This window comes from Spermophilus citellus (assembly GCF_964194105.1).
Source record: "Spermophilus citellus genome assembly, chromosome: 3".
In the NCBI taxonomy this organism is placed as follows: domain Eukaryota; kingdom Metazoa; phylum Chordata; class Mammalia; order Rodentia; family Sciuridae; genus Spermophilus; species Spermophilus citellus.
In genome coordinates this window covers 80939445-80952246 of record NC_138184.1, presented here as the reverse complement: position 1 = coordinate 80952246, position 12802 = coordinate 80939445, and the positions used below count along the sequence as shown (strand labels likewise).

At 37.3% G+C, this 12802-nt stretch overlaps 1 protein-coding gene across 6 annotated transcripts in view; it reads left to right on the top strand.

The window, feature by feature from the left end:
• HECTD4 (HECT domain E3 ubiquitin protein ligase 4) overlaps window positions 1–12802 on the top strand; it is a 188896-nt gene that overhangs the window by 55225 nt on the left and 120869 nt on the right. For all 6 annotated transcript variants that reach the window (XR_014021088.1, XM_081286402.1, XM_081286401.1 and 3 more), the window contains exons 2-3: window positions 9858–10375; window positions 12314–12403. Coding sequence is in view for 5 of the 6 variants with exons in the window: in XM_081286402.1 (XP_081142528.1) it covers window positions 9858–10375; window positions 12314–12403 (608 nt within the window). In the remaining variant the exon portion in view is untranslated. The remainder of the gene's footprint in view (window positions 1–9857; window positions 10376–12313; window positions 12404–12802) is intronic.

The window sequence follows — 12802 nt, the reverse complement described above, 5'->3', positions numbered from 1 at the left end:
TCAATTACTTCTTAAAATGAGATATTTGGAACTGAAGAATATACTCCAGTTAGATTTTGATTGTAGAATATAAAAGGGATTATTACTTCTCTTGCTTCTGACACTGAAATTCTACAGATGCATTTTAAGATTGTGTTAGCATTTCTAAAACAGCGTTGGCTCACGTGAAGCTTGAGTTTAATTCAAACCTCATTTTGTTCATCCCACCTCTCCTAGCTTTTTTCTAGTCAAATCTTCCTTCTGTAGAGTCATCTGGAAAAAATCCTTTCTTATTGGTGCGCTAGTTTAAAATACAGAAACATTTTAATGTCTTAATAATTGATTAGTAGTTTTTTTTTCTTTCTTTGTTTTTATTTTTGGGGGGGGGTGGTGGGGTGCTAGGGATTGAACCCAGGGCTTTGTGCATGCTAGGCAAGCACTCTACCAGCCTTAGTATTTTTTTTTTTCCTTTGGTGGGGATGGTACCAGGGATTAAACTCAGGGCACTTAACCACTGAGCCACATCCCCAGCCTTATTTTGTATTTTATTTAGAGACAGGATCTCACTGAGTTGCTTAATTTCTCACTTTTGCTGAGGGTGGCTTTGAACTTAAGACCCTCCTGCATTGGCATTTTGAGCTACTGGGATTACAGGGGTGTGCCACTGTACCGGGCTCCTAGTAGTTTTAACAATTGATTAGTAGTTTCAACTTTTTCAGAACTCTACCTGTACATGACCCTGATTTTACAGCTGTAGGAATGAACACACACTGAGAACATAAAGGGAGACTTATTTGCAGAAGGTAGGGTAGAACCTAGTTCTCCTACCTCGGTGGTTGGAAACTGGCTGCTCATTGCATTCACCTCTATAAGTTAACACTAGGCCCCGTCCCCAGACAGTTTGAGTTAATGGGACTGAGGTGGGGCTCACTCTTTAGTTTAAAGAAAGCTCTCTATAGAATCACTATCTCCCACCCCACCCCACGCTGGGGGTCAAGCCAGTACCTTGTATATTCTAGGCAAATGCTCTATCACTGACTCCCCCAGCTCATAAAATCAATTCAAATGTTCAGCCAGAGTTGAGAACAACTGCCCTAACTCATATTCTAATGTCTACTTCCTGCAACACATGTATACTCACCTAATTAAAAGGGTCTTAATATGGGAGAGAATTATTGTCCATTGTTCCAGAAGGCAGAAATTAGACGTAGTCCAAATGGGAAAGGGTTTCTCAGATGTATAGTGGAAAACAGATGTAAGTCCTAAGAGGATTATTCATGAGATTTATATACTTCTCATTCATTCAATTAACAAGCATCTGTGTGACAGCCAGTGTGCTAAACCCCAGCAATACCAACACAAGTAAGGCATAGTTTCCCCCTTTTGGAGATCAGAGTTGGAATGGAAGACAGTACAAAGAAACCTTACAGTTGAGTGTGGTGGGTGTTACCTGTTGGAGCTGTGTATGTGTGTGTGTGTGTGTGTATGGTTCTGGGTATTGAACTCAGGACCTTGCGCATGCTAGGCAAGCACTGTACCATTGAGCTACACTCCCAGTCCAGTTTGTTTTCTTTCTTTCTTTTTTTTTTTAATTAAATACTGTCGATTCAGGGCTGGGGATGTGGTTCAAGCGGTAGCGAGCTCGCCTGGCATGAGTGCGGCCCGGGTTCAATCCTCAGCACCACATACAAACAAAGATGTTGTGTCCGCCAAAAACTGAAAAATAAATAATAAAAATTTAAAAAAACAAAACAAAACTGTTGATTGAATAGATGAGTTGGCACACACTATTTTCCTCAGCTACACAGGAGGCTGAGGAAGGAGGATAACACATTTGAGACCAGTCTGGGCAACCAAAGCAAGACTCTGTCTCAAAATAAAATAAAAAATTTAAAAAGGGCTAAGGTTATAGACTTTCCTAATATACATGAAGGTCTGTATTCATTCCTCAGGTACTGCAAAATAAAAAAATGATTTTTTTTTACTATATTTATTCTAAATATCTGATGAATATATCACATTACAGTAGTATTTACATTGAATATATAATTGAAGCAACTAATAAAGTTAGTCTTTACAGGGGCTGGGATCATGGCTCAGTGGTAGAGTGCTTGCCTGGCATGTGTGAGGCCCTGGGTTCGAATCTCAGCACCGTGTATAAATAAAATAAAGGCCCATCAACAACTAAAAAAAAATATATTAAAAAAGTTAGTCTTTGCAGAGATATCTTTTTTCTTTAAATTCTCCCATTAATAACATTTATAATAGTATCAAACCATTTTGAGAAGTTCATTCCTACAATTTTCTTTAATTTGATTCTGTTGATTATTAAGTATAGAAAGATGATCTGTATTGGTTAAGATTTTATGTTAATGAGAAAATGATTATATAGAGAAATTTTAGAAGTTGTCATGGCAAGAGAAAAATCACAGCTGGCTTGCTGTGTCCAGCATAAGAACCAGAGAACAGGTTGGTTTCTAACATACTGTACTTGGCAATTAAAAGTTGTCACATAACATGGAGAAATTTTAAAATGTAGATTTTATGCACTGGATCAACTTTACAGAGCTCCTCTGCATCATTCACTCTTTCCTTTGTGGATATCATTTTTAAAAACCTCATTATTGATCCATTCTTGAGATTGCAGAAACATTTTTTAATGTAGTTTGTAGGTGACCCTTTGATTAAGAAATGTGTAGAATATTATGGAAACACAGGAAAGCTATTCTGGAAAGTTGGTGGTGGAGAGAGAGAGGAAATCAGAATTTCTGAAAGTAGACGGTGATAAAACTAAGCTAAATTCTGAAGGATAGACAGGATGTATACTGAAGGGGGTGGATTCTGGCACGAAAAGCAGAAAGATGGAAAAATAGGACCCTGCTCATGGGGATGTGAGAAAAGTTGAAAACTGGGTGGGGATCAGGACCATAGGGAGCTTTCCTGCAGAGAGACTTTGAAGGGAGACTTCTTATGTGTCGAAGTCTTAACAATTTTGACAGCCCTGCTATCAACAGCAGTTATGTGAAGCTCTGGGAAATTCATGGAGTGCTAGAGAAAGTTTTCTAGGACTTAGCCAGAGCCAAATGATCTAGTGACAACTGGGGTCCATTCCAGGTTTGGCACCAAGCTAGCAGCTAAAACACAAAGTGTGGAATTTAATATGGTGGTTATCAGTTAAATGGAAGACTCTTTAAAAAAAAAGAGAGAGATATTGAAAGTGAGTTTGAATGAGCACATTTCTAAGATTGGATAAAGGTTATTCAGCTTCAAGTCTACTTTCATTGATTAGTGATCCATTCTTGATTTCAGCTTCATGATTAGAGGTAGAGTTTTCTCCTTCCATTCATGAGTCATTCACTTGTTTCACAAGAGATCTTTCTGGTCTCTTTGAAATGCCATATGTCATTCAATTTGGCCACGATTACTATCTTCACAGTGTGTGAACAATGGTAGAAAAATCATAGATGGGTTTAAAATTCCACACTAACATTTGTGAAGTTTTGGTATTCTGCTTTATTAAAAAGTTTTATATTGAGGTTGCAAATCTGGTCAGTTAATCTTCTTTGAAATAATCCAAATATAAATTCCTTTTATGCTGACAAATTCATATAATGAATTGGTTAATGTACTGTACTATAATTAATCTCATGAGAGCTTGAATGATTTAGTTTTCAACTTTTTTTTTTTTTTTTTTTGTTTGGTGGTGCTGAAAATTGAACCCGGGCCTCTTGCATGCTAGGAACTGTGAATAATTTTTTGCTTTATTTTGAGAGAGAGTCTTACTAACTTGTCCAGGGTGGCCACCAACTTGAGATCCTCCTGCTTCAGTCTTCCTAAGTATCTGGAATTATAGGCTTGTAAAGCCACCAACCCTGGCTTTAAATATTTATTTCATTTTGGAGATTGAAAGATTTTAATACTCATTGACAGTTTCCAATATTTGGTGGTTTTTCCCATCCCACCACCTGGTCATTTTTCCTAACTGGGTACATAATCAGCCCTATATTATTTGAGATAAAACTGCTGCCAAAGTACAACAGATAGGATTTAGGGAAAGCAATACCTATGATAACTTGTGATTATTCTTTGTTAGATATGTCCACTACATTTTAAATATATTGTCTCAACATTTGTTTGACTACCAGTTATTGATTGATCCATTGATTGATTGATTGATCTGTACTGGGGATGGAACTCAGGAGTGCTCTACCACAGAGCTACACCCCGTTCCTTTTTATTTATTTTTAAAAAATTTTTGTAGTTGTTGATAAACCTTTATTTTTATTTATTTTTATGTGGTGCTGAGGATGGAACCAAGTGCCTCATACATGCTAGGCAATCACTCTACCACTGAGCCACAACCCCAGCCTTTATTTTTTGTATTGAGACAAGATTTTACTAAGTTTCTGAGGCTGGCCTTGAACTTATGATTCTCCTGCCTCAGTCGCTGGGATTACAGGCACCCGGTTATTTAAAGATAGCACTGGTGTGTAAAAAAAATCAGTTCTGTTTACGACTCTTATATAGAAACAATTTTAAGTTGTCATTGCTCCATTTTTTTTAAACTGAGAAAAAAAGAGCACCTATTTTTCTGTTACCATAAATACTACTGGAAATTAAAAATAAGTGTTATTTACTTACTTACTTTTTGAGATAGGGTCTTGCCCATTTGCTCAGATTGGCCCCAAACTCTTGCCTCAGTTCTGTCCCATAACTGGAACTACAGGCACAGGCCACCATGCCCAGCTGATATAATTTTAAATTTATTACATAATATTTTGTTTTGATATAGTATGATTTAAACATTTAAACATTTCCTTCTTGGACATTAAGCTTTCTCGGGACTGGGGCTGTAGCTCAGTGGTAGAGTGCTTGCCTGGCACGTGTGAGTCACTGGGTTCAATCCTCAGCACCACATAAAACCAACCAAACAAATAAATAAATAAAATGAAGGTATTGTGTCCATCTACAACTAAAAATTTTATTTTATTATTATTTTTTTTATTTTTTATTTTTTAATTTTTTATTTTTTTTTTAATATTTATTTTTCAGTTCTCGGCGGACACAACATCTTTGTTGGTATGTGGTGCTGAGGATCGAACCCGGGCCGCACGCATGCCAGGCGAGCGCGCTACCGCTTGAGCCACATCCCCAGCCCCTACAACTAAAAATTTTAAAAGGACAGATTGCTTTTACTTTTTTTCACTGTTATTAAGAAGACTAAAGTGAACTGCTCTATGCATTTCTTATTTCTAGAACATTTATTTCTTCAGGATAAATTCTTAGAATAGAACTACTTTCTACTTGATGTAAACATTACACAGTGTATGCATGTATCAAAACATCACATAGTACCCCAGTACAACTATAATGTTTTTATGCATCGGTTTAAAAAGAAAGCCAAATAATTTTTTTTTCTATTTCTTTGGGATGCTGTAATATAAGAAAAGGTAATTTTAGGTTCGTTCTTTACTGTTTTAGAGAATTGCCTCTCTGTTATTCTGAATAGCAAAGCTGGTGGAAATTGATATTTACATTTAGAGTATTATAGTAGTTTATGCCCAAATCCTTAGTTTCTGACTTTCCTGGTAACAATTAGTCTAGTCACTGTCTTTAAATGTACATATAATATTCTCTACCATTGCAAAAGTCTGTCTGGGCTCACCCTCACTGCCATATTTACTTGAAATACATATTGGCACTTCACATTTCACATCATAGCTCTTCTGTATTTTCCCAGTTATAAAGTATAAATAAGTTATCTAAAATGTTTTGATTTTCTTTAACTGTTCTATGTCAACTATTGAAGTTTTGGTCAAAGCCAAATTTGGCTAGCAAAGACTATTTTGCCTACCTTATTATTAGACTTTCCAGAATGACTTTTTGTTGTTGTAGCATAAAAATACAAGTTATGTATCACCAAAAAAATTACATTAAGCTGCGAGTTACTTTGCAGTCACTCCCTAACTGGGATGATTTCAGCATTTATCACAAAAATACAGTTAGTGGCCCTTCTCATTAAGGATGACAGAGATCTTCCCTTTTTTTTAAATAGCCTCCCCCCTTTTTTTAGTTGTTGATAGACCTTCATTTTATTTATTTATATGTGGTGCTGAGAATCCAGCCCAGTGCTTCACACATGCCAGGCAAGTACACTACCCCTGAGCCCCAGCCCCAGTTTTCCCCCTTTTTAAAGAGAAAAATATTAATTTTCTAGTGACATTTTGGTCGGAAGCAGTTTCTGAGAGCAGTGGTTTTACATAAGGTCTGAGACAAGTCATTCAATATTCATAAGTACCAGAATAGATCCCCATAGCTAACTTACTAAAAGCCAAGGTATGATGTCTTTATAAAATGATTTAAACTGTGACCTTCAAACTTCAGAATTCTGAAACTCAGCAGCAGCACAGCCTGTAGCCACGAGTTTTTGTAAGGGCCCTGGAATGGGTGTTGCTGAGTAGTCCTCAGCCCTGTTTTATGTTTTATTTAGAGACACTTCTCACTGAGTTGCTTAGGACATCACCGTTGCTGAGGCTGACTTTGAACTTAAGATCCTTCTTTCTCAGCCTCCCAAGCTGCTAGGATCACAGGCTTGTGCTGTCACACCCAGCTCAAAGGGTTTTATTGGGTGAAGAAATCACAAAATTAGGATTGGAAAAATTAAAAAAAAAACATAAATTTTCTTATTTGTTTAGACATTCATAACTGTGAAGATCAGAGTTTACATTTTTTGGATTTTTAAATATCATTAAAAATATCTCAATAATCTTGGTTTATTGAGTATCGTGTTGGAAGCTGGTTACTGATTTTTGCTTGGGAAGAGGCACTAAAAAACAAAGTCTATGTGTCTGTGTCTGTCTGTCTGTCTCTCTCCCCCCCCCCCCCCACTCAGAATTAAACCTAGGGGTACTCTAGTATTGAGCTAGACCCCCAGCCCTTTTTATTTTTTTATTTATTTAAAGGTTACTGATGATCTTTTAAAAATTTACTCATTTATTCATTTTTATGTGGTGCAAAGGATTGAACCCAGTGCATCACACATGCTAGGCAAACCCCCTACCCCTGAGCTACAGCCCCAGTCTCCCTTTTTATGTTTTATTTGGAGGCAGGGTCTTGCTAAGTTGCTAAGAACTGGACTTGAACTTAGAATTTCCAGTGTCACTGGGTTTACAGGCCTGCACCCATGGGCCCTTTGTCTCTCACTCTTGAAATAGCTCATATTCTCTCTTGCATACGTATCTGCTTTCCCGTATAAATCTGTATCTGAAAAACAAACGAACAAACTGGGCTGGGGATGTGGCTCAAGTGGTAGCGTGCTCGCCCAGCGTGCGTGAGGCACTGGGTTCGATTCTCAGCACCACATAAAAATAAAATAAAGATATTGAAAAAAAAAAGTTAAAAAACCAACCAACCAACCAAACAAACAAACAAAAAACCCTCAAAAAACAAAAAAAGAACTTTCTCTCTTAATGGGTTGTGACTATCCAAAGTACAAATGTCCCTAGTTCTTATTTTAATAATCTGATTTTTAATATAGCCTTACCCAGTAATACCTAGCTATATACAACTGTACCTTAGTTCACATTTTTCCTTTTTTAATTTAAAAAATTCTCCTATAGTAAAACTGACCTTTTGAAAGGCATGTACAATTTTACAAATTTTGCTACATTTATATTTAACTATTACCACCACTGGAATTAAGAAGAGTTTCTTCACTCCTGCAAAACTCTCATAGTATTCTTTTATAGTCATACCCTGCCTACCCTGACAAACATTGGTGTGTTTCCCATCATTAGTTTCATTTTTTTCCATAATGTCATATAAATGAAATCATACAGTATTTATCAGTAATCTGGTCTTTTGCTAAATTGTTGGTTAAAAATTTTATGATATTTGGATATTTTTTCTGATCTGATAGATAAATTGGCACTGAATTTGGTTATCTTTTTTTTTTTTCTCTACATCATGATCAGAAAAGTGATTTCAGGGCTTGCATAAGATTTAAAGTTTTGGATTTTTAAATATTGGCCCCAAACTCTTTTTCTTTTTTCTTTTTACTTGTAGAGGACATAATACCTCTATTTATGTATTTATCTAGGGTTTTTTTCCCCCCCCTAATGTGGTACTGGGGATTGAACCCAGTGCCTCATGTGCGCTAAGCAAGTGTGCCACCACTGAACTACAACCCTAGCCCTCTTTTTTTTTTTTTAATAGTTCCCCCTCCTCCCATCTTTTCCCTTGTTTGCCAATAGTACTTGTTGTCTTAACTTCCTCTTCTACTTTCTCTCCTGCTAACCTGAGCAACAACAACTTCTTCTTTTTTAAAAAAAGATGTTGATGGATCTTTATTTTACTCATTTTTAAAAAATTTACATGTGATGTTGAGAATCAAACCCAGGGCCTCACACATGCTAGGCAAGTGCTCTACCACCGAGCCACAACCCCAGCCCTTGAGCAACTTCTAATTTAGCTTTTTTTTTTTTTTTTTTTTTTTTGTGATGCTGGGGATTGAACCCAGGGCCTTGTGCATGCAAGGCAAGCACTTTGCAACTGAGCTATATCCCCAGCCCTTCTGTGTTTTTCTTTACTTTTTGCTCCATTCTTTTTGCTTTGTGGTTGTTGTTAAGCTGTAAACAGGTTTTTTTTTTGTTTATTTGTTTGTTTAGTTTTGTTTTTAATTCAATTACTTTTTTAAAAAATTCAGTTACTTTTATAGCTAAGCAAGTCAGTTACAGTATTTGCATTGCTCTGGAAGTTTATTATTTTATTGGGCTAGCAGTTTATAAAGGCAAAACTTGAGACAGAAGAAAGTATTTTTCATGCTTGAGAGACAAAAAGTGAATTCTGACCTTTCTTAATGTCAATGCCAATGATGTGACAGACGTTTCTTTGCTTTTATTTCAAGCCTCTTCCACTCCTTATCTCCCTGAGAACCACACCCCCCTAGTGCCTGATAATCTGTTTCTGTGTGCCTGCCCTAGAGTGTCTTCTTTTATTCCTTGGCAACAATGGTCTGTTTATTCTAACTTACTCAGGTTTATTTATATAAACTCTTTGCATCATAAATTTAGTTGGATTCTCTAACTTGAGAGCTGATTCCTTTCTTAATTGATAGAGGATTTAATTATTATCTCCCAGCTGCTGAAAATCTGGAGGAAACTTGAAAATTGTATGTTTGGGCAAGAAAATAATGGTGATTCCTTAATGTATGAGAACCAGATAAATCTATGCTGTGTCACAAATTGAAATAAAGGATTAATAATAGTTAGAATGGAGAGTGCTTCAGAATCAAAGAACATCAGACAATCCACTATTTATTATTGGATGTATTAGATTTTAAAGAATAAAGATAAAACAGTTTTTTTTTTTAATATTTATTTTTCAGTTTTTTTGGCGGACACAACATGGTTGTTTGTATGTGGTGCTGAGGATCGAACCTGGGGCGCACGCATTCCAGGCGAGCGCACTACCGCTTGAGCCACATCCCCAGCCCCAAGATAAAACAGTTTTGTTCTCACAATCTACTTGGTAGAGGAGTTAGAGACTTAATATTTTTAACTTGAGCTGGTTTTACATGTGTTTTCTATATGGTCGCAATTAAAATACTTTTAATGCAGGCAGTTTTTTAAAAATATATTGTTAGTTGTAGATAGACACTATACCTTTATTTTATTTATGTTTTATGTGGTGCTGAGGATCAAACCCAGTGCCCCATACATGTTAGGCAAGCACTCTACTGCTGAGCCACAACTCCAGCCCTAATGCAGGCAATTTTTAGATACCATTAGACATTTTTGCTTCCATAGATGACTTTGGTGAAAGCAATACATGCCCACTTCTCCACTGTTTTTTTTTTTTTCTTTTTTTTTTTTTTTCAGATTTTAACATTTGAGACCAAGAACCCCACAGAATTAGCAGAACGTTTGCGCTCTGTTTGTGGGAATCAGAGCAATGCCTATGCCCGCCTGCTGGAATACCGCCTGAATGCCTTGCGAGGACTGTGGAATGCCCAGCGCCAGCTGGCCTTGGAAGAGCAGCATGAAAGGGAAAGTTCAGGTGACGAAGAAACTTTGGCCCTGCTCAAGCGCCAGGGCTTGTTGCAGCAACCTGAGCAAGCGCCTTTCACATCTCGGATGGGGCTCCTGCTGGTCTTCCCCCTTATTCAGTCCCAGAGTAGAACAGATCCTTCTCTCTGTAACATAACTGCTGAGGTGCTATTGAACTGCCTTCGTGACTGCCAACCTTTGAGCCTGACCAAGGAGCCCGCTGACTGTCTCAATGGAATTGAAACTTTGCTGTGCTCTTGGCTGGAGGAGACTTCTGACACAGGCCGCCACATTCCACAGAAGCAAAAAGAAAATGCTGCTGCTGCCCTGGTGGCTTTGGCATGTGCCAGGTAAGGAGAACTGAACGTACTTGGTAACCTTGTGACTGCTCCATCTGGGTTGGGTGAGTTATAAGAGGCCAGTATATTTGATGGAAGTCTTAATGTTTAAAAGTTCCTGGGCTGGGGTTGTGGCTCAGCGGTAGAGCGATTGCCTTGCACATGCGAGACCTGGGTTCGATCCTCAGCACCACGTAAAAATAAGTAAGTGATATAAAGGTATTGTGTCCAACTACAACTAAAAAATAAATACCAAAAAAAAAAAGTTCCTCTTTGATTTCAGTATTGAATTTTACATCCTTGACAGTGCATATGATGCTTTCACCAAAACTTGGTACCGGGGGCCTGAGTTGGAACCCGTTTTCTCTTCTATGCCATGATAACAGCTTAAATAGCTAAACAACTTAGATTCTGAGAATCAATCCTTCCATATCTATTCATCCTTAAGTTGTTAATGTTCTCTATCACATAGCCACAATGTGATGGGAGGATGGTCACATATTTTGTAGAGCTTTTAATTATTTCATATCTATCTATAAGGAGTACATCAGTGAGTTAGAGGGTTATTTCTCACTGGAATTGCATCATAAGTGTGAACCCAGTACTTGCTTTTATCAATTTAGTTGAAAGATCTCTTAGTATATTATCAAGATTTAAAATGAGCATGGTGCCACAGGGAATCCTTTGGGAGGCTGAGGCAGGAGGATCACACCAATTTAGAGCATCTGACCAACTCAGGCCCAGATTACATAGGGCCTGATGAGCCATGAAAGGAATTTGAGCTTTGCTCTTACAATCTGACTGAAGCTAGCAGGTGTTAATTTTTAGTTAGTATTCGTTCTAAATGTTGATGCTGTTGCCCCTTTATTTGAAACTCACTGTTCCCCAGGGAGGTATCCCTGTTGGTCAGATGAAGAAGCAAAAATTCAGAGGAGTTAGGTGATAAGACTGAGACTGTACAGTGCCAGGTTTCGGAGCCCCTGTAACCTGGCTTCCAACTGGTGCTTTTATACTGTGCTGCCTTCCTGCTTTATACTTCTTTGTTTTTCTGTTCTTTGAACACTAGAGATAGTGAAAGGAACAATTAACAGGAGGCCTCTAGGTCTACTTGCTCCAGTGTTGAGTATCCATTTCTGTTGGGGGGTAGGCATATGATACTTAGCTATCAAAGCCTGGCTAAGAGAAGGAAGGAGGCAAGCAAGCTGAAGACTTCCCATCTGATATGGGCAGTCATTTAGTTTGGGAAGTATTCTTGTGGTGATTTATACTCGAGACATGACAGTTAAGTCTCATGCATCTTAAAAGCACCTTTTTTTATATCCTGCTAATGGTGTTAGACTTCCCAAAGCTTAAAGCCTTGGAAACCAAAAGGAAATTGTCCCATAGTGTGTCCTGCAAGGAAAATCGTGATATGCTTAATAGCAGGGGGATTCAGAAGACATACCTCTCAGCACTAAGTATGAATTATTTGAATGTATTTTGGTCATATTAAATGTGATGAAGTTTAGTGCAAAATGGATGAACTTAACAAAGATATTGAAAAATCAAGCCTGGAAATACTGTTGGACTTTAAATATAACCTCATCGGAGAAATCTCTCCTAGACTATAGAAAGAGGTATGGTGACTAAAGCAGTATCCAAGCACGATACCATCAAGTTCTTTGCACTTGGGCCTTGTTTTTTGAATGTGTTAGAGGAACATTGTTTACCTTTACAAATGCATGGAGAACATCTTCCTAACTGGCCTGATGCCACTCCCACAGTCAGGTTTTGTATGAGCCAACAGTGATCAGTGAGAGTCCAGTGTATTTTGTATAATATATCTTTTGGTTGGTAGGAGCAGATAAACACTTTATGGAATTAACCATGGGGTTAATGAAACTAATACTCCCTAAATTATCTGGCTTTCAATTTTGATGATTTTTTTTTCTTCCTTCCTTTTGTTTTTAGGGGATCATTGAAAACTTTTGTCCACACAGTCCACCTGTTGCAGAAACAGACTGATCTTGGGTCCCTGCCTGTTGCTGATGTACTGTATAGGTAAGTTCTCACATAGGATCCTTATACTCCTTCCAAACAATGCATATTTGTGCATAAAGGCTCGTATGATAAGTATATTGCTAAACTCTTACCAATTAATGATTTATATTTCTGAATAAATATAGAATCAAATTAACTTCTTAAGAATTTTGTTTTCTTCCTTTCTTTGAAAGTATTCTTAAGTACATTATTTTCATTCTTTTTAAATTTTGTCTTCATAAAAATGCAGTAGCTTTTAATAAATTCTTTATAAATTTGAGATGATAATGTACTAAAGCATGAAGAAGAAAGTAAAAATCATTCGTAATCTCATCGCCCAAAGATGACTCATTGCTCCTAAAGTTTCAGTATGTGTGCTTCCTGGCTTGTGCCCTCCATTTCTCTCTGTGCCCTCTATTA